General features: G+C 37.6%; 1 protein-coding gene and 1 long non-coding RNA gene across 2 annotated transcripts in view; both read left to right on the forward strand.

Moving 5' to 3' along the window:
- LOC147571123 (uncharacterized) overlaps nucleotides 1-10,657 on the forward strand; it is a 35,032-nt gene extending 24,375 nt beyond the window's left edge. The window contains exons 9-15 of the mRNA XM_086696613.1: nucleotides 583-687; nucleotides 1,236-1,289; nucleotides 5,359-5,463; nucleotides 7,228-7,281; nucleotides 7,887-7,991; nucleotides 8,808-8,861; nucleotides 10,400-10,657. Of these exons, the coding sequence (XP_086552739.1) occupies nucleotides 583-687; nucleotides 1,236-1,289; nucleotides 5,359-5,463; nucleotides 7,228-7,281; nucleotides 7,887-7,991; nucleotides 8,808-8,861; nucleotides 10,400-10,428 (506 nt within the window). The 3' untranslated portion in view covers nucleotides 10,429-10,657. The remainder of the gene's footprint in view (nucleotides 1-582; nucleotides 688-1,235; nucleotides 1,290-5,358; nucleotides 5,464-7,227; nucleotides 7,282-7,886; nucleotides 7,992-8,807; nucleotides 8,862-10,399) is intronic.
- A 4,345-nt stretch (nucleotides 10,658-15,002) lies between these two features.
- LOC147571124 (uncharacterized) lies at nucleotides 15,003-20,175 on the forward strand. Its single transcript, XR_015247672.1, has 2 exons — nucleotides 15,003-15,972; nucleotides 20,121-20,175. It is a non-coding gene; the product is annotated as an uncharacterized LOC147571124 (long non-coding RNA).
- The last annotated feature ends 1,057 nt before the right edge of the window (nucleotides 20,176-21,232 follow it).

Consider the following 21,232-nt stretch of genomic DNA (forward strand, 5'->3'; position numbering starts at 1 on the left):
GCCTGACGCGGGGCTCGAACTCACGGACCGTGAGATCGTGACCTGGCTGAAGTCGGACGCTTAACCGACTGCGCCACCCAGGCGCCCCATGTACTGCAAAACATCTTAAAAGATGTAGCCCATGTTTTGTAAACTACAAACTTGAACTAATGTACTTACTTCACTTGTGTAATAGAATTAAATGTTCTCAAAGGCAAATGCACATTATGCTGATTTAACATATTAAGCAGTGAAGTAAAACCAGACACAACACTCATAATTAAGGTAATAACAGAGACACTGAATTTTAAATGTCTGTGATATTTTAAATAACTTGGAATCCCCCAAGCCACTTACATCTTGCTTAGATTGCTTTACTCAAAAAAAAAAAATTGCTTTACTCCATAATTATAGATATTGAATTTTTTGAGTAAAGGTAACAATTCTGTTTCCATGATGTCTGATGGCGCAAAGGTCTCATGCTACTTTGTTTATAGCTGTTGCATGATCTGCTGAATAGATAAATGACTTCTTTTTCTTCATATTTTGGAGATTTTAGGTCATAGTCAAACTTTTCATCGACTTACATTTCTTTCTTTGAAGGAGGAGAAGTTAATGTCAGTGATATTCAAAGTATTCTGGAGAAAATGGGGGTAGAGCTCACAGATAAGGAGTGCTCAAAACTAAAGAAATGTCTGCCAGTCAATGGTGAGTATTTAAAAAAACAATGTAGCCTTTAAGGAACTCAGACTTGTGTTTATTTTTTGAGAAGTTCTAGAATTATTTCCATTTGATAAAAACAGGATTTAGAAGGAATTATGCAGTTCCAGTTTAAGAAGTAACCCCAGCGGTGCCACTTTGTTTATAGAATCATTGGCCCCTTCAGTCACTAACCTGGTATTAAGTCAAGGAAGTGCCTATTCTAACTTTTGATTCTAGTCAGAAGGCATCCTCAAGAATAAACAGGGACATACAGGAAAGTAAAAAGAGTGAGAAAATACCAGAAAGGGAAAATGGGGACATTAAAGGGAGGCATAGGGAATTAAGATGTGTGTGTTTCAGCATAGTAGAGTGCCCATAATAACTCCCTCAGAAGCCAGGGGGCCATATTGAAAATTTTCTCTACTTGTTAACTGTTTTCTTGGTTATTTACAATTAAATTAGGCCTTTTCTGGGGGTAAATTATGATGTCTGTCTTTCCTAAATGCCTAACTTAATCTTTCATGGGTGTGGTCTGCTTTGTTTCTTTCTTACAGCTGTTGGAAAGGTGTACCAAAATAGGTTGATGGATGGTGTAAAAACCCTTAAAGGTGAGTGACAGTTATAGCAAAAAAGCAGATGAATCTGAATCTGAAAAGCAGACGAGAAGCCTTGACCACTGTGTGTGTATGTGCGTGTAAAGCTACATTCATGTTTTTTCCAAAGATCTTTTCTGTATTTATTTTACGAAATGGCCTCCTGTACCATTCTTTTACCTTAAGATGGAAGCAAAAGTCCACATAAAAGTAGAACTCTTGAATAACTTCACCCTTAAGGAAATGGTAAACTAGAAAAATGTCTAATCAGCACAAGTAGGTAAAAGGAAGTTTATGTGAATAGTCATGGATTCTAAGATCATGAAGAAATGTCTTCTTTGAAAATTCATGACTATGGACCTATGTTCATGTTGGTTCCAATTCATATTTGCACTCCCTGCATGGGCCAGGAACTCACAAAAATTTAACAAAAAGTGAGGCACCTGGGTGGCTCTGTCAGTTGAGTGTGTGACTTTGGCTCAGGTCATGATCTCATGGTTTGTGGGTTTGAGCCCCATGTCACGCTCTGTGCTGAGAGTGCAGAGCCTGCTTTGGATTCTCTGTCTCAGTCTCTCTCCGCACCTCCCCCACTCACACGCATGTGCGTTCTCTCTCTCTCTCAAAAGAAATAAATATTAAAAGAAAAATTTTTTAAAGTTTGCGCCAGCATTGTAGTAACTCTAGTATTCAAGAAATTCATCCTCATATCATGGTCCGAAGAATTTTCCCTGTAAAACTTTTCTTAAAATGACCTTGAAACAGAAAATTACAAAAGATGAAAAAATTTTGCCAAAAGGGAATTAAAAGCAAAAATGAACTATTGGGACCTCATCAAGATAAAAGGCTTCTGCGCTACAAAGGAAACAATCAACAAAACTAAAAGGCAACCGTCGGAATGGGAGAAGATATTTGCAAATGACATATTGGATAAAGGGCTAGTATCCGAAATCTATAAAGAACTCGCAAACTCCACATCTGAAAAACAAATAACCCAGTGAAGGAATGGGCAGAAGACATGAATAGACACTTTTCCAAAGAAGACATCCAGATAGCCAACAGACACATGAAACGATGCTCAACATCACTCATCATCAGGGAAATACAAATCAAAGCCACGCTGAGATACCACCTCACGCTGAGTGGTCAGAGTGGCTAAAATGAACAAATCAGGTGATTATAGATGCTGGCCAGGATGTGAAGAAATGGGAACCCTCTTGCACTGTTGGTGGGAATGCAAACTGGTAGAGCCGCTCTGGAAAACAGTGTGGAGGTTCCTCAAAAAATTAAAAATAGATCTACCCTATGACCCAGCAATAGCACTGTTAGGAATTTCCCCAAGGGATACAGGAGTGCTGATGCATGGGGGCACATGTACCCCAATGTTGATAGCAGTGCTTTCAACAATAGCCAAATCATGGAAAGAGCCTAACTGTCCATCAACTGATGAATGGATAAAGAAGATGTGGTTTATATATGCAATGGAATACTACTTGGCAATGAGAAAGAATGAAATCTGGCCTTTTGTAGCAACGTGGATGGAACTGGAGAGTGTTATGCGAAGTGAAATAAGTCAGGCAGAGAAAGACAGATACCATATGCTTTCACTCATATGTGGATCCTGAGAAACTTAACAGAAGGCCATGGGGGAGAGGAAGGGGGAAAAAAAAGTTAGAGAGGGAAGGAGGCAAAGCAGAAGAGACTTAAAAACTGAGACCAAACTGAGGGTTGATGGGCGTTGGGGGAGAGGGGAAAGTGGCTGATGGGCATTGAGGAGGGCACTTGTTGGGATGAGCACTGGGTGTTGCATGGAAACCAATTTGACAATAAAGTATATTTAAAAAAAATTTGCCAATATATACGATAAAAAGTGGAACGCCCAAAGACTTCCTATGACACAAATATTTTAGATAGACCATAAAATAAGTATGCTTTAAATGACTGAATTCACAAAAGGAAAATGGAAATACTCTTAAAAACTAGCACAGGAAAACATGGATTTGAAAGGAGTCAAAATTTCTAGAAATGAACTGTCTAGCCTGGAAAATTTAAAACCATAATGGTTTTATTGGCAGATGGAAATGAAGAATTAATTGGATTACTGGAATAGAACTCTGAAAAAATTGCCAAGATTCCAGCATGAAGACAAAAAAGTAACAAACAGGAAGGAGGAGTAAGAGGCCTGAGGGTCAGAGTGAAAAATCGGCCCGTTTATCCAACAGTATACAAAAGAGCTAGCAGAGACAAAGAAAGAAAATGCTAATTTGAAGACCTAACAGTTGGTAATTTTTTGTGATTGTTCAAAGACATGGATCCTAAAACACAGGGCACGTAATGAGTCCTAAAAGGTTGCTTCAGAGGTCTCTGGTTAATCAAATCGTAAGCAAGTCACAGAACACCAAAACAGAACAAAACAAAAAACCCTACGGGCAACCACAGTGCATTCTGACTACCTACAAATGAGCAATTAGACTTATAGTGGACTACAATGAGATGCCACCTTACACCCCATAGGATGGCGATTTTATAAAAAGGAACAGAAGCGCCTGCATGGCTCAGTCAGTCAGTTAAGCATCCAACTTCAGCTCAGGTCATGATCTCACAGTTCGTGAGTGTGAGACCCACATCAGGCTGTGCTTTGGATCCTCTATCCTTTCTCTGCCCCCCCCCCCCCCACCACCACACCCCGCTCATGCTTTCTCCACTCCCCCCCACTCAAAAATAAACATTTAAAAAATTAAAATTTTTAAAAAGGAACAGAAAATAACAAGTGTTGGTGAAAATGTGGAGAAGTTGGAACACTTGTGCGCTGGTGGTGGAAGCGTGAAATGGTGCAGCCACTATGAAAACCAGTATGGCAGTTCCTCAAAAACTTAAAATTACTACGTGATTCGGCAATTCCATTTCTGGGCTTGTGTCTTAGTTCATTCAGGCTGCTATAATAAATTTCCAGGGACTGGATGGCTTATAAACAACAGAAGTTCATTTCTCACAGTTCTGGGGACTAGAGTCCCAAGATCAGGATGCCAGCATGGCGGGTAAGGGCCCTCCTCTGGGTTGTATTTGTACAGTGACTTCGCATTGTATCATTCCAAGGTGGAAGGGGCAAGGGATCTCTGCAGGTTATCCTTTATAAAGACACTAATCTCATTCATAAGGGCTCTGCCCTCATGACCTAATAACCTCCCAAAGGACCCATCTCTTAATACCATCAATTTGAGAATTAGGTTTTCGATATATGAATGGCAGGGGGTAGGGGGGCACACAGACATTCAGGCTTTTGTAGTGCGTATCCAAATGTGTATATCCAGCACTATTCAAAGAGCCAAGAGATGGGCTCAGTCTGTGTGTTCATCAACCTTAACATGGAAAGAAATTGTGACACAGGCTACAACATGGTGAACATTGAAGACATTTTGCTAAGTGAAATAAGCCAATCACAAAAAGACAGATACTGTACGGTTCTATTAATGTAAGATAACCTGGAGCAGTCAGATTCATAGAGACAGAGGCTGGGTGTAGGGAGGAATGAGGAGTGTTGTTTGAGGAGTACGGACTTTTAATCTGGGAAGATAGAAGGTTCTGGGATGGATAGTGGGTGATGGTTCTAAAACAAGGTGAGTATGTTCCATGCCACTGAACTCTATCCTGAAAAATGGTTAAAATGGTAAATGTATGTCATGCATATTCTACTCTATATATATTTCAATCTCACAAGATGAGAGAAATTATTAGACATTTTTGGGAAAATTTATTCAGAGGAAAGAACCATGTAAACTGTGCAGCAAACAAAAATAATACTTTCCTACTGGCAGAAGCATATGAATTTTGTTTTCTGTATTTCTGTAAATCGTCTTGAAGTTCTGCCACAGTCTTTAAAAGCTAATTATATAAATGGATTCCCACAATTACTCATTGGAGGAAATTCTAATTCCGCCTTTATTACTGACACTCTTAGATACAACTGAATATACATTCGACCTTTTTCTTTAAGGTGAAACCAATATCTATAACACACAGGAATTCATAGCTATTGTCACATTCTAAGGTTATTCAATGTTGCTTACATTCTTCTCTTTCTTCCAAGGAGGGATTGTTGATGTTGCTAACCTAGACACTGCTTTGCAAAACATGGGAATGAATCTCACAGGAATGGAAAATAGCGATTTGATAAAGAACCTACCTGTTGATGGTGAGTAAGCATATAAATTTTTGCATCACTGAATATAACTTGAGTTGTGAGCTTCTCTAAAATCATCTCTGAAGAAGTTTGTTTGCCAATAAGAAGATATTTGTAAAAACTTAGAAATGAGCTCGGAAAGAAAATAAAGTAATATTCTTTCTTGTCATTTTATTAACATATTTCATCAATCTTTTTAATTCTGGATCCAAAGGAATGCTAAAAACATAGTTCTTTGATTAGGACTACAAAAAGTGAGGGAATAGATAAATAATTAGGGGTGAAAATAGCATGAAAAACGGTCTAGAGGAGATGAATACAGAAAAAATAGGAAAATAAAAGAGAAAATGTGGGAGTCTAAACATGAGAGGCACATTCCAAAGCCGTATGATAGCACTCATTCATTTTCTCAGAGCGGTCTGCAAACACTCAGGCTATCACATACAGAATTTTGCCTTTTTCTGAAGCTACATAATATCCCACTCCTATTTCAAATTCCATGATCTAAATAAAGGCCACATTCTCAGGCAGTTCCCTTGAAGAACTAGAAACACTGAAATACAATTGAAGCTGAATGAGGGCTGAAATGCAGTGGTTCAATGAAAATATTATGCTAAGTGAAAGAAGCCAGTCACAAAAGAGCACGTATTGTATGATTCCATTTATAGGAAATGTCCAGAATAAGCAGATCTGTATGTACTACATATTAATGTTTCCATTTGGATTTTTAGAAATCTTGTCCTCATATAATATACTGACACTTAGTCCTGACACTTTCCCTGACACAGATAGATTAGTGATTGCCTAGGACTGCGGTTGGGGCTGTAGATGGGAACTGCAAATTAATGGCATGAGGCTTCTTTTTTTTTATGATGAGGTTTCTTTTGCGGAATATGAAAACGTTCCAAAATTAGATTGCAGTGGTAGTTGCAGAATTCAGTCTATATCCTAAAACTGTTCACTTGTACACTTGAAATGGATGAATTTGTTTGGTATGCAAATTATATCTCAATAAATTGTTTAAAAATGAATATTGGCCTGCTCTGTACTTTTAGAGCCAGAAGATAATAAAGAACAAAAGTGACATGAAGCTTCTATTTACATATTTGTCATCTACAAATTAGACAAAACATAATAATGTGTGCAAATGCAGTGTCTTAGTTGTTTTTGGTCTAGTAAGGAAAAATGAATCTGAGATCCTATAGAATCCCAAATTTCTATCTTTGTAATATGCTTTCATGTTAATGTCTTTAAATATTGATTTAAAAATATACAGAATCTCTACTTTTAAAATTATCTCAAGCCAATCACTGAAGTGATCATTAATTTACTCATAGGGAATAAAGGAGTAAGAAACTCTGTGTCAAAAAAAAAAAAAAAAAAAAAAAAGTCAGGAACTACTAAGTATCAGCTTATTACATAAGGAGATCAATTGTAAGAGCCAGATACAAACATTAATATGTAGCACACAAAAATTGTAAATTCTGTTCCTTGTGCCTGATGTAAACAGTGGAGAGTTTCCCAACGTATAGGAGTCATGAAGCCGACTCTGTGGGAAATGGTGACTTAATTTTATATCTCATCCTTAACTACCAGAGGTTTAATTTTCTGTAGTTCAATGAATCAAAGCTCTAGTAATATTTTAGAACTTCTGGCTCAAGATGAATATAGGATAAAATATTGGAGTATACATATATTGCTTTCTTTTTTAAATTCCATATTGCTAATGAGTGCCGGTGTTAGATTTGTATTTGATTTACGTGGCTCTCTTAACAGATAATGGGAAGGTTGAAGTGAAAAAGTTAATGGATGCATTGAAAATGTTTTCTGGTGAGTGGCAAGTTACTATAAAATTGTACTATTTTAAAAATATCTCCTCAACTGCCCCAAACTGTTTATATGTCTTTATATTATGTCTCATTGAATACTTGTTTTCAGAGTCTTAGGCTGTATTTATTTGTACAACTTAAATTTTAAAAATACAATGACGATTCTGTGTCTTGGTAAGAAATCTGGCCCAAATGTTTTTAATAAAGCAATAATATCACTTACCTCACTAATATTCAAATAATCCCATACCTTGATAGGCATATATGAAGAGAAAAATCACATAATTTAGGATCTCCCCAGAATTCTAAGTTCCCCTGCCAAAGTTATAAATTTCCATGATTTCCATCATTCTAACTTGCTGGCCAATCTTAAAAGCAAATCTACCCTCTGCTGCATTAGATGCACACAGATCCATCACTAAGAGAGTATGCCTTTTAGGAGATTAAGGACCTGTGTTCTATTTGTGGCCTCCCTGTGATTCTGTGTAGTTGTATGTGTTTCCTTTTACTCGCTCGCTACTTCCGAGCCGAAGGTGATCATTTTTTCATTATCTGGAATCATTAGATTCCAAATTGTCACGCACTGATGTTCCTGTCTTTTGAAAGGAAAAAAGATTGATGCCAACGATCTGCTAAAGGTCCTGGGAGCCATGGGGATCGAGCTCCCTGAAAAGGAACTAGTGAGGCTGAGACAGACGGTACCTATCGACGGTGAGCCATTTAAGTCTCAGAACAGCCTTTCCGGGGACATTGGTTTTGTGGGGTCATTGTCAGCAGTTCTTTTTTTTTTTTTTTTTTTTTTTTTTAATTTTTTTTTTTTCAACGTTTATTTATTTTTGGGACAGAGAGAGACAGAGCATGAACGGGGGAGGGGCAGAGAGAGAGGGAGACACAGAATCGGAAACAGGCTCCAGGCTCCGAGCCATCAGCCCAGAGCCTGACGCGGGGCTCGAACTCCCGGACCGTGAGATCGTGACCTGGCTGAAGTCAGACGCTTAACCGACTGCGCCACCCAGGCGCCCCATTGTCAGCAGTTCTAAATTGTTGTCTCTTTGTTTCTCCTAAAAAGTACTGAAAATAATTTTTAAAACAAATTAAGTTTGCTGACGTACAGATTCAATCTGTCAACCCAGCTCTTTAACCATAACCATATTGCCATCAGAGTTGATGCAGGTTGTAATAACACTACCCAGTCACGGCCCTGAGAGGCCTGCATGATAGGAAGGAAACTGAGGGAAGTGAGACACAGGTTAAAAAAAAAAGGGGGAGGGGACACAAAGAAGTAGTGATTTTTTTTTTTTTTCCTGCACAGTATAGTCTTCCCAGCAGTCTTCTTGGTTGCTGAACACTGGGTACATTTTTGTCACAATTTTTTTCCTAAAATAATTTTTATTTGATGAGGAGATAGAACAGATTTCCTAGGGAAAGAGTAAAAAAGATTGCTCCTAGAATTACCCAGTTGCCCAAAAACTGTGTGTCCATGTTCTTTTCCTTTGGATATAAATTATGGTTTTTCTTTTCTAATAGCTGCTGGAAAGGTGTATAAGAACAGATTGTTGGATGGTGTGAAGTCTGTAAAAGGTATTTAAGAACCATGATTAGCAGAAAAGTCTGCTAAATGTCAACACAAATATCAACACAAACATCTTACCACCAGGTTTTGAGTCATGTCTACATTCCTGTATTTAGATTTTTTTATTTCATTATGTTAAGCACGTTTGCATAATCACCCATGGTATAGTATTGCAAGGGATCCATTCACTCTTGGAGAATATTTCTAAATAGCACCCCCAAAGAATCATTTGAAATCTAATTTATACAACACATAATATACAGAATATCATAGGCAGTTTTTCTGAGCGTTTGCCCAACAACAATACAAAGGATTTTGGAGTGACCTTTAATAATTTTATGGCACAAATCAAGTTATTTTCTTTTTTATTTTTTTTTATTTATTTATTTATTTATTTATTTATTTATTTATTTATTTTATTTTATTTTATTTTTAAGGCAGAGAGAGACAGAGCATGAGTGGGGATGGGGCAGAGAGAGAGAGGGAGACACAGAACTGGAAGCAGGCTCCAGGCTCTGAGCTGTGAGCACAGACCCCGACGCGGGGCTCGAACTCACAAACTGTGAGATCATGACCTGAGCCGAAGTCGGACGCCCAGCCAACTGAGCCACCCAGGCGCCCCTCAAGTTATTTTCTCTAAAACATTCTTTCCTAAAGACCAGTTAACAACAATAGCAGCAACAGCAAATGTGGAAAAGAAGCATGGTATTGTGGCCAAAATGCTTTTTTACTTCCTCTTCCTGTAGGTCCTTAGAAAAAGAGACCAGAAGGGGAAGTAGGAAGGGAAAGAGGAAAAGGGTAGAAGGTTTGCTGCTATTTAATGAGAGAAGCCTCTTGCAGGTGGCACTTGGCCTCCTGACATCCCAGATACTTGGAATAATTCCAGTCAGCAACATTCTTGGAGAATTTTGTGGTGAATGTGTTGTTCATGACAGTTTTCTCTTCGAGAGCATTGAATCCATTTTTATAGTCTTTTCATCTTTCATACACTTTTTGTATATTGCAATAGCAGAACATTGATGATCTGAATCTTGAACTATCCCTCTCAGCTGATACCTTGGCTTTGTTTTGGGGACAGACCTGCACAGTACTCTCTCTGTTTTCCCCATGGGGACAGTCCTATCATTGGTATTCTTTCGGCCCCTCTTTTAACAGATGAGTATTACTTAATACTACAAATAGTAACTTTAAACACATAATCACAGCCTGTCACCCAGTAATGCTTCAACCTCAGAATATTTTTTAAGTAGGCTAAATGCCCAATGTGGGGCCTGAACTCACGACGCCAAGATCAAGAGTCACACATTCTACTGACTAAGTCAGCCAGGCACCCCCAACCTCAGAACATTTTATCTAAGTTGTTCTTGACATCATTTTAGGTGATTTACTGAGTCAACCTTATATGCCTGTTCACTAATACAAATAAATTGTACTTTTTCTTTGTTTTTTTTATCATACTAAAATGCATGTGAGAAAAAAAATTATATATAATCTTTGGAAATCACGTAATTTTTTTTTCATGATTACTTCCTGTTTGTTTCTTAAGGAGGAATGGTTAAAGCCAATATAACCTAGACAATGTTCTGGAAAATCTGGGAATTGAACACACAGAAAAGGAACGTGAAGCTCTGGCAGAAAATCTGCCACTTAGTGGTAAGCATTGTAGATAATAATGAGCCTTAGGAGTTTACATTTATGAGCTTGTGTAAGAGAATGTATATTAACTAGTGATATTTGGTATACCAAAAGAAATTAGAAGCATTTGCAAAGATAGGGATGAACAGTCTTCATTTAAGAACAGATCACGTATTGTTTAGGGTAAACTACATTTTTATTTAAAAACAAACCTAAAATTATGTCCCGGGTAAATGCAGCAGAAGTTAAATTCTTTCCCCCGTGAAAGTCCAAGGCGAGAGTATCTTTGGGTAATGGACAGTGGCTCTTCTCCATTCAGCGATCCAGGGACCCAGGTTCCTTGCCTCTCGGATTCCTTTTTAAGGCCTTGTCATCGTTTCTGTCTAATAATGGAATGGAAAGGAGAGCATGAAGGAGAGAGAGTGCACGCGTTATTTCCGTAGCCATTCCTCTGTGGAGAACCGGTCACGTGGCTGCACCTAAATAAATGTGAGGCGGAGGTGGGGCGGTAGAGATGTAGTATCTGGGCATCCACTTCCATTTATGATTCTATGCTCTGAGAGGAAATCAGAGTATTGGTAGGTAGTTAGCTGCTTTTTGTGTTTTGTTTTGTATTCATTGACAGTTGCCTCAAATATACATGCACCATGTGATTTGAAGCCCAGGAGACCTTCCCTAAAAAGTCTCCGTGAGACTAGAACTGAAGAAGATAAAATAAAACGAAATCAAATCAAAATAAATCCATAAAGGAAAACTGTTTCCTAGTCATCTTCATTGAGGTTAACAGTATATATTTCCAGGTAACAAGCCCAACACCAGATTGCAGCAGATAGTTTTGCTTTGTCCCCAGCTGAGGACTGTTAATGCCTAAAGGAGCCTGTAACCAACCACAACTTAGACAAGCCTTGAGTTCCGCAATGGGGAAACTGGCTCGTTAACAGAAAAAAGGTGTAGTCTTGGGCTTCTTTGCTTCTCTTGCACATGCTTGGCTTCTCTGTCACCTGCCCATTCCAGCTTCACGTTCTTCAAGTCGAATCACTTACCTTCTCATTATGTTTTAAAACATCACTCAGAAATGTTAGAAAGACCTAAGGAACAGGGGTTATGGTTTATGCAGTCAGCTATCCTCTTGAGGCTTTTGGTTTATAGATTTGTGGCATTGTAGGCCTTCCTTTATTTTGCTTTGGGGAATGGTGGTGTGCAACCAGTGAGGTTAGTTGGACACAGCCGTGATCTCAAGAGTGCCATGCTTGGGGTTTAGTGCTCTGATTTGGCCATCAAGAGGGTCTTCATAATTTGCTTTTAAATTTTTTAATGTTTATTTATTTTGGAGACTGAGAGAGACAGAGCGTGAGCAGGGGAGGGGCAGAGAGAGAGGGAGACCCAGAATCTGAAGTAGGCTCCAGGCTCCGAGCTGTCAGCACAGAGCCCGATGCGGGGCTCGAACCCACGGATCGTGAGATCGTGACCTGAGCTGAAGTTGGACGCTTAACCGACTGAGCTGCCCAAGTGCCACAAGAGAGTCTTCACAATTCTATCTTTGAATTTGTGTTTCCTAATTGAAGTCTGATGGGAAACTAGAGCATGGCTGGGGCTTGGCACCCTGGCTCAGGCATGTGACTGCCGCTGCCATTTAGTCCCCAGGATGTATTCTGGGTCAACCACTCCACAGCCTCTGGTATGGCCAACCTCCCTTTCACCACCATGCCTGGCAACATCTGCATCCCCTGACCCCAGCAGGGACCTGGGCATGGATGCAGGGAGGGCTGGCATTGGCAACCTGTACCTGAAGGCATCTTGTGACAAGACGTGGCAGCAGCAGTCCCCACTTTGGGCTGGCAGGGTCAAGCCTGTTCCTCATCCCCTTCCAGGTATCTAGTGTGTCCCCACGTCAAGGCTGCATTACTCTTGGGAGTCGCCTGTCCATAGTGAGTTGAGGCAACCAGTGCATTGGAAAGTGAGACACGTGACTCACTTTTCAGATGTGTGGTTCTGGCGGCAGGAGGAAGGAAGGAAGTCTGCTGCTAGTGAGCCTCGTGCATGCTGAGTAATGGGACCACCCAGGGTGCCTGTGAGGTTCTGCACTCAACCCTAGAAGATGCCATGCCTGTGACAGTGCAACATTTACCAGCTGACTTATAAACAAAAACTAAAACAAAAACACCACCATGACAGTTTGGGAACAAGACTGTGGAAGAAAAAAAAAAGCAAAGTTTTTCTTCCTGATTTTTGAACAAGGGGTCCCACGTTTTCATTTTGTACTTGGCCCAGTAAATAAAGTAGCTGGTCTTAGGGGGTTGACCAATCCTTCCTGATATTGGCACAATGCCATATTGCTATAACTCTCTAGCTTTAGCTAATGATTTCTTTTTTCCCAAACATAGAAAGGTAGAAACATTTACCCAAACTTTATGCATGTGCTGGTAACAAAAGATTGAGAACACATAACCAGCCATTCCAAGTTAATAGTTGAAATAACTAAAGAAAAGTATTAGTAAAAGATAGAACATGAAAAATGTTTTCAACATCAATCATGGGAAGAACCTTGCATTTGCATCAGAAGGGCTATCAGAGACCAAACAACAACATACTTAGCCTACCGTAACATTCCTGCAAGTGTAAGACAGAGAAAGCTTTCTTGGGTAAACCCTCTATCTACCATAGAATGAATTCTTTGCAATCCATTGCATAAAAGTTTTTGGCTGGTGAGATTAAATTGTGGGGAGAATCTCTATTTCTTAATTTAGCTCCTTTATCTTTTTATAATATTGCCAAATTATGGTATTTCTTACAGCTAATGGGAAGACTGAGCTCAAAAAATTGATGGAAGCAGTGGAAACTATTACAGGTTAATTAGAAGCTTCTATAAATCTAATGTCTTTATTCTTTAGCTAATTTATATTTTTATGTAGAACCATCATTTTTACATTCCCTTTTTTATTCTATTCTACCCATTTTTCTTCTATATTGATGAATATCTGCATACAGTTGCCCAGAATTACACATTAGAACATTTGCATTTTAGCACTAATTTTTCTGTGTGAATTTATAGTAGCAAATTTCTTAGTTTCTGGAATATTTGCCAAGAATAGTCACTATTCTTGATTTTGAAAGCCTAAATTTGAATTAGCATAGCTGATGATACAGCAAACTTTCACAGAGATAAAATTCTGTTATCATTAAGAGATTAGGGGAGAGAGAATATCCTTACAAAATAAATGGATCTTATGCCTACAGTGTCCTAATTTGTATTATATAAACTGCATCAGTATGTCTATTACTTTACTAAGCGTAAGAGAGAAATTCTATTTCTACCCCCAATTAATGACAGTGGCGAACAGTTAACATATTGTGTGTGTTTGCTCATTCAGCTATTGTAGCTGAAGCTGTAAAGGGTCAACAGGTTTGGGGGGGGCTGTGGTTAGGCCCTTCTCTCTACTAATCTGTGACCATTTTGTTATGTTGAAGGGGGAGAGGTTGATGTCAGTGATGTAGGAGGTGTTCTGGAAAACATGGGAGTAACTGTCACAGATAAGGAATGTGTAGAGCTCGTAAAAAAGCTGCCAGTTAATGGTGAGCATTTAAAATATTAATATGGTCTTGAAGGAAGCACACATTTCTTATTTTGTTTATGAGAACTTCTATATACTTTCTGATAGCATAGAAAAAATGCTTTCAAAAACTACTTAGTATGAATGATTTCACTCATGTAATTATGTATCTTCACATACTGATAGATAATATGTAGGTATATTCTAGGTTGTTAACATGAATCATCTAGGGACTTGTGGCTGCACCATAGACTGAGAAGGAAGAAGCAGAAAAAGGCACTTAAACAAAAACAAAGACCGAAAAAGTACAGCCATTGTGATATGGTTCAATTTATACACTTATGTATGCAAATAATTTTTTTAAAAAAATGAATGGTACGTTTTCACCTTAAAAGGATGCTATCTAATGGTAGAACATCAGTAACTGTAAGCTGAGTGTTTATGGGGATTCATTGTTTCCATTCTACTTTTGTATATATTTAAAATTCTTTACAATAAAAACATTTCAAGAGAAGATTTTTAAGAAGGAATTCCATTAATTTTTAGTTGGAAATCAGTTGCTGCTTTATTCACAACCTGCCATCAGGGCTAAGAAGTACCTTTTGTAGTTGTGGTTCTATAGATGGGGAATTGTAAAAGTTATACTGGGTGCTAACCAGGTGAGAGAACAGAAAAGGACATTAGAGAGCTGAAAAGGAATTAAAAAAAAGCACCAAGATTACAAGATTCACATGCTTAAGTGTCAATAACTGAATAGAGTGGATACATTGGTGGCTATTTCATTTTTAAAAATTTGAAAGTAAATTGGAAATTTTCTAGAGAAAATTACAAATCCTCCTTACATTAAATAATGACTTGCTGCCTTGGTGAATCTCCACATCACTTACTTGTGTATGACCTGATTTATGTTTCCACGTAGCTAAAGGAAAAGTCTACAAGCATAGGTTACTGGATGGTTTGAAGTCTCTTAGTGGTAAGTGAGAAGCATAATACCAAGCCAGATGATTCTAAGAGACACATTATACTGTCTCCTAGATATCCAATTGTGAACTTCACTAACCTCCTTAAATACTGATATCATTCCTAGCTTCTGATATAGACCTGTGAGCAAATTATCTCCATATAGAAATTTAAATAAATTTTACATAAGAGAAAATAAAGTCTGTGTCAGAACAGTAAAATTAAAGGGAAAATATTTGGGGAATTTGGTTAGGCGTTGAGACAATAAAATAAACAAAAATGAGCCCACTTATTAGTGAGAAGATAAAATAATGTTTTTCATTACTATGAATTATTAAATACTAATGCAGGCCCTTTTAAAGCTTATGCTTTGTAAACCTGTCCCCATGATCCCACTAAAGAAAGAGGTTCTTTTTAAAGAGCTATTATCTATTATTATCTATTATTGACCCGCTTTGTACTATAGACACTTGATGTTCCTGCTGAAAATGACGTTAGTATATGTCAACAATTTGATGTATTTGCTAAAACAAGTCAACTGTCATGCTATATATGAGCCTATTTAAGTTATTTAAATCCAAAAACTATACAGCATGCTAATTGACTATAATAATGCATCTTGGACAATTAGTTCAAGATTTCAGTTTTTGGTTTTTTTTTCTGCAGACGGAACTTTCTAAGAACTAAAATCCCCCAAACAAAAATTTTAGAAAAAGATCCCTTGCCTGCAAAAGAAAAATATTTCTGACAGGGGACACCCTTTATATTTCCACCTACACTACAGCCATGTGGGCCCATAGGTTATTTAAATATATAAACTGTATTTTTCTTTCCTTTGGCTATTTCTTGACCATTTTGCTTTTCTAAGGAGGGATTGTTAATGCCAATAAACTTGATTCAGTTTTGAAAACCATGGGATGGAAACTCACAGAAGACGAAATTAAGGATCTCAAATGCAACCTGCCCACTGATGGTAAGCATTGAAAATATTTTTAAGTTCTTTGGGAAAAATCTTACCATGATGATTAGATTCCCAGCTCATTGTTCTTTATGGATCTTGGTTATGGGATTGAAGAAGTTCTACCTTTTTCCATTCTTCTTCTTCTCACATCTGAAGAAGGCATTGAAGAATAACCCCTTCTTGGGGGCTGGGGCAACTTTCTTAGCGTACTTCCTATTTGTAGAGGGCAGGAACCCCACTTTAAGTCATGAACAGAGTACCTTTTAGTTTAAGTTTTATACTAAAATAGGGTTGACTTTTTATCTGATTGATTACAACTTGCTTAATGTGCCAATAGTTACATCTACAATTCTTTTTGAGATGTGCTTCTCATTAGATTTAATTGTAGACCCCTTGAGTTTTATCAGACTTCCCTGGGGAGAAGCACAACCTAAGATGCTTGTTCCTGAATTATTTTTTTCAAATTTGGAGGATTTACTAGGCACCATGTTAATCAAATCAGAGGTTTCAACAAAAGGAATGATGATCACACTCTTCATATTGCCTTTGCCAGAAGACTTAGTTTTGAATGCCCTTGGTCACTAAAAGAAATTCCAGGTGTTATCTTCTATTTGTAGAAGATGAGAACTAGTTCATTTTTTGTGCCATGTCGCACCCTGAATCTCTGGATTCTCTCTGTTCTCCTTTATCCTTGCTTGCTAGCCAGCCAGTTGTTTTCTGGGTTCATTTCTTTTTGTAGTAACTTGTCCGTTGCTGCCAATATCAACCAGATACTCTAGTAACACTGTATTTCCTAGCTTCTTCTTTTTTTTTAAGTTTATTTATTTATTTTTGAGAGAAAGAGAGAGAGGGAGTGGAGGAGGGATGCAGAGAGGGGGAGAGAAAGAGAGAATCCCAAGCAGGCTTCAGCATGGAGCCCGATGTGGGGCTCGAACCCACAAACTGTGAGATCATGACCTGAGCCAAAACCAAGAATTGGAGGCTTACATGACTGAGTTACTCAGGCGCCCCACACAGCTTCTTCTTTTAAAGTACAAGCATATTCAGTACATTTTCTGCCTTCTAAGTTGTTGAAATTGCTAAACTCACCAACACCATTGCAAGGCATGGGTTCATTCCAGCCTCCAGTAACAATTTCTTCACCAAACACTTCCAGCACCAGAGCCAATGCCACATAGTTTTGGTGTTTTTGCTACTACTTTTGTTGTTGCTAAGACAGCAACACACTTGTGGTTCCAGTTCCTTTTTTTTTAAGTTTCTTTATTTTGAGAGAGACAGAGATGGCCTAAGCAGGGGAGGGGCAGAGTAAGAGGGAGAGAGAGAGAGAGAGACAGAGAAACCCAAGGAGGCTCCTCAGTGTCAGTGCAGAGCCCAACACTGTGCTTGAACTCATGAACGGTGAGATCATGACCTGAGCTGAAACCAAGAGTCAGACGCTCAACCGACTGAGCCACCCAGGCGCCCTGTGGTTCCAGTTCCTATTATCAGCTAGCTATGCTGCAGTAGCAACAAACAACCCCCAAATCTCAGTGGCAACAGAGTTTTTTTGCATGACACTCAATATTAGACACTGCCCATAGGTTGGCTGTCCATCTGTTCTCTACTATAGGACATAGGATGCAAGAACAGTCCCTGTCTGGACAGTGTCACTTTTGTAACAGGAAAAAGAGAGATGATGGAGCCATGTGATAGTTCTTAAAGTTTCTACTCAGAAGACACTCAAATATTTCATTTGACAAAGCAAATTGCACGATATCATTGGGAACAGAAGTACAATCCTCCCATAAGACAGACTTGATACAGAGGGGAAGAGAATATTTGAACAAACAAGATATATTCTCTTAAAACAATATATCTGAAAATGCAAGGAAAAGCAATTTATACCCATTTTGATGCATTTTAAAATTGATTCCATAATTACAGAACATCTAGTCAATTTAATATATGGAGCCATCAAAAGAACCAGTCAGCTCTATTCTTATATACAAATATATGCATAGAGTATCTCTAAAAAAGATAAACAAAAAATGTCAATGTTTGTTCCTTAGAAGGAAGAGAATTCTGACAATGGAGATGTTTATAAAGGAGACATATTTTTCACTGTATTCTTATTGGTAACATTTGAGTTATGTAATTTATGCTTATGCTGCCTAGTAAGAATAAATTGATTTAGAAACATATTATGCGAAAAGCATGATTCACAAAAGGAAAAAATTGATAAATTGTACTTCATTAAAATTAAAAGCTTTTATTCTGGAAAGCTGTGTGGAGATGGTGGAAGACAACCTACCGTCTGGGAGAAAATATTTGCAAATGATACATCTGACAAAGCAGCAGCATCTATGGCATTTAAAGAACACGCAAAACTCAGCAATATAGGGGCATCTGGTGGTTCAGTCAGTTGAGCGTCTGACTTTGGCTGAGCCTCGTCTTGGGCTCTATGCTGACCACTCAGAGCCCGGAGCCTGCTTCAGATTCTGTGTCTTCCTCTCTGCCCCTCCCCCTCTCGTGCTCTGTCTTTCTCTCTCTCTCTCTCTCTCAAAAATAAACATTAAAAGGGGTTTTTTTTTTTTTTATTTGAGAAAACCTCAGCAATATAAAATACAAACAAACCAATAAGAAGATGGGGAAAATATATGAAACTATATGAATGAAAATACATTGCACCAAAGAGGATATACAGGTATCAGATAAACACATGAAGAGATGCTTGACGTCATTAGGTATTAAGGAAGTGCCATTTGAAACTGCAGTGAGATATCATTGCATACCTATCAGAATAGCTAAAATAAAAAATAATGACAACACCAAATGTTGATGAGGATGCTTGAGAAACCGGACTACTCATACTTGGTAGTGGGAATGTAGTGATACAATCACTATAGAAAAAGTACCAGTTTCTTACAAAACTAAGCATAGAGCTACCGTAGCAATTACACCTTTGAAACTTAGGTTCGCACAAAATCTGTACATGAACGTAAGAGCCAAAAACTGGCATCAGCCCAAGTCTCCTTCAACAGGTAAATGGCTAAACAAACTTGTGGTACATACATATTATGGAATACTATTATTCATCAGTAAAAGTACACTATCTGATTCATGCAACATCTTGGACAAATTTCCAGATAGTTATCCAGAGCTAAAAAAGCCAACCTCAGAGCTTACATACTGTAAGATCTTTACATATCATTTTTGAAATAACAAAATTTTAGAAATGGAGGACAGATTAGAGCTTGCCTGGATTTAGAGATAGGGGATTGGTGGAGGCAGAAGGAGGTGGATGTGGTTATAATAGGGTCCTTGTGGGACTGGAACTGTTCAGTATCTTGACTGTGGCAGTGCATACGTGAACCTACACAGGTAATAAAATTGTCTGGAATTTAATAATACAGAGACATACACATGAGTACAAGTAACACTAAGGAAATCTAAATAACATCGGTGGATTGTATCAATGCCAGTATTCTGTTTTTGGTATTATTCTATGGCTTTGTAAGTCTTATCATTAAGGGAAGCTGGACAAAAATGTACAAGGCATCTCTCTCTATTTTTTCCTACTAACTTCATATGCATCTACAATTACCCAAATAAAATTTTCAAAAAAAATATTAAATTGGAAATAAAATCTGTTAGTCTATCAGTGTGATAACTGCCCCCCCCCCCAATTGCTAATATAAAGGATTTGTCTTCAAAGTGCTTAATAATTTATCTTGTAATCCAAATGGAGGAAATAAATCTTTCTGGGTCTGTTAAAACACCAGGGAATATTGAATGAGAACACATTACCTGAGAAAATCACTGCTGAAACCCAAGTTTAAACATTTTTGAATAGCATGTACCAAACATAAACCCATTGTCATGGCCTGATAGAAATAAGAAAGTTCTTCAAAGTCTGAGAGCTAAAAAGTAGACCCTGGACAGTAAGTGGCTTTTGACTCTTATCCCTTGACTATTGTAGGTTTGATTTTTTTATAGAAGAATTAAGTCATAGTTGTATTGTTGATGTTATATTTTTCATATTTAACCTCTTTACACTCATTCTCAAGAAGTGGGTAAAAGTAGAGAATATTATTAGTACGGAAGTGTTGCTGGAATATTTTCCTCTCCTATTATTTGTGTGTTTCACTGTCTCTTTTTATTATTTGCATTTCTTCTTACAGTATATGGGAGAACTACAATGAAAAAGTTGTGTAGTGGATTAAAAGCTTTTACAGGTCAGTGGGAAGTTATATAAAACCAAGATCTGCAGACTTTATGTAGTAGTATAGTTTTAAATAATATTTTTTACCATTCTATTGCTGATTTGTAAATTGTAGCTTTCAACCTTTTCTAATGGAACATTTGCTCCTAATGTCCCACGGTTTACCTTTATATATAGTAATTAAAAGCCTATAACTTACTAATAACTTCTGAACTTTCTGGAGTTTTTATACTAATAATACTTACTTCAACATTATTAATAGATTCCCAAATCAGAGTATATCAAGCAACAGCAAAATAAAGCTTTTTTTTTTTTCCATTCTTGGAACTGGAAAGAATTATGCTGAGTGAAATAAGTCAGAGGAGGACAGGTATCATATGTTTTCACTCATGTGTGGATCTTGAGAAACTGAACAGAAGATGATGGGGGGAGAGAAGGGAAGAATATAGTTACAAACAGAGAGAGAGGGAGGCAAACCACAAGAGACTCTTAAATACAGAGAGCAAACTAAGGGTGGATGAAGGGGTGGGGGAGAGGGGAAAATGGGTGATGGGCATTGAGGAGGGCACTTGCTGGGATGAGCACTGGGTGTTGTACGTAAGCCAATTTGACAATAGATTATATTCATTTAAAAAAGTTTATTTATTGTCAGTATCAAGAGCAAATAACATATTTCAGAAAAAAATTAAAATATATAGTATTCTCTGGTAAGATGGATAAATGAATTGATGTTGATATTTCATTAATCAGACAGTTATTTAGGTAAAATCTATTCTCTTCTACTTTGACTTCTTGTCAGATTAAGAAAACATACTTTTCAGTATTTTTAAGCAAATTTGATATATGACCCTTCTCAATTCTGTATGGATGTATATATCTTATTATATCTTTGAACTTGCTCAAGTTAGGAAGAAACATGCTTAACACTATTAAATTATTACTTGAAATAATTATTCTATAAAATTCTTGAATGATCACGTTTCATATTTTCAAAGGAAAAATATTAATGTGCAACATCTATCAGATTTTGTGAGGAACATGGGTATTGAGCTAACAGATAAAGAACAAAAG

The sequence above is a fragment of the Puma concolor genome, unplaced genomic scaffold, assembly GCF_028749965.1.
Source record: "Puma concolor isolate L17-30 unplaced genomic scaffold, mPumCon1.1.hap2 unalloc_scaffold_57, whole genome shotgun sequence".
Lineage (NCBI taxonomy): Eukaryota > Metazoa > Chordata > Mammalia > Carnivora > Felidae > Puma > Puma concolor.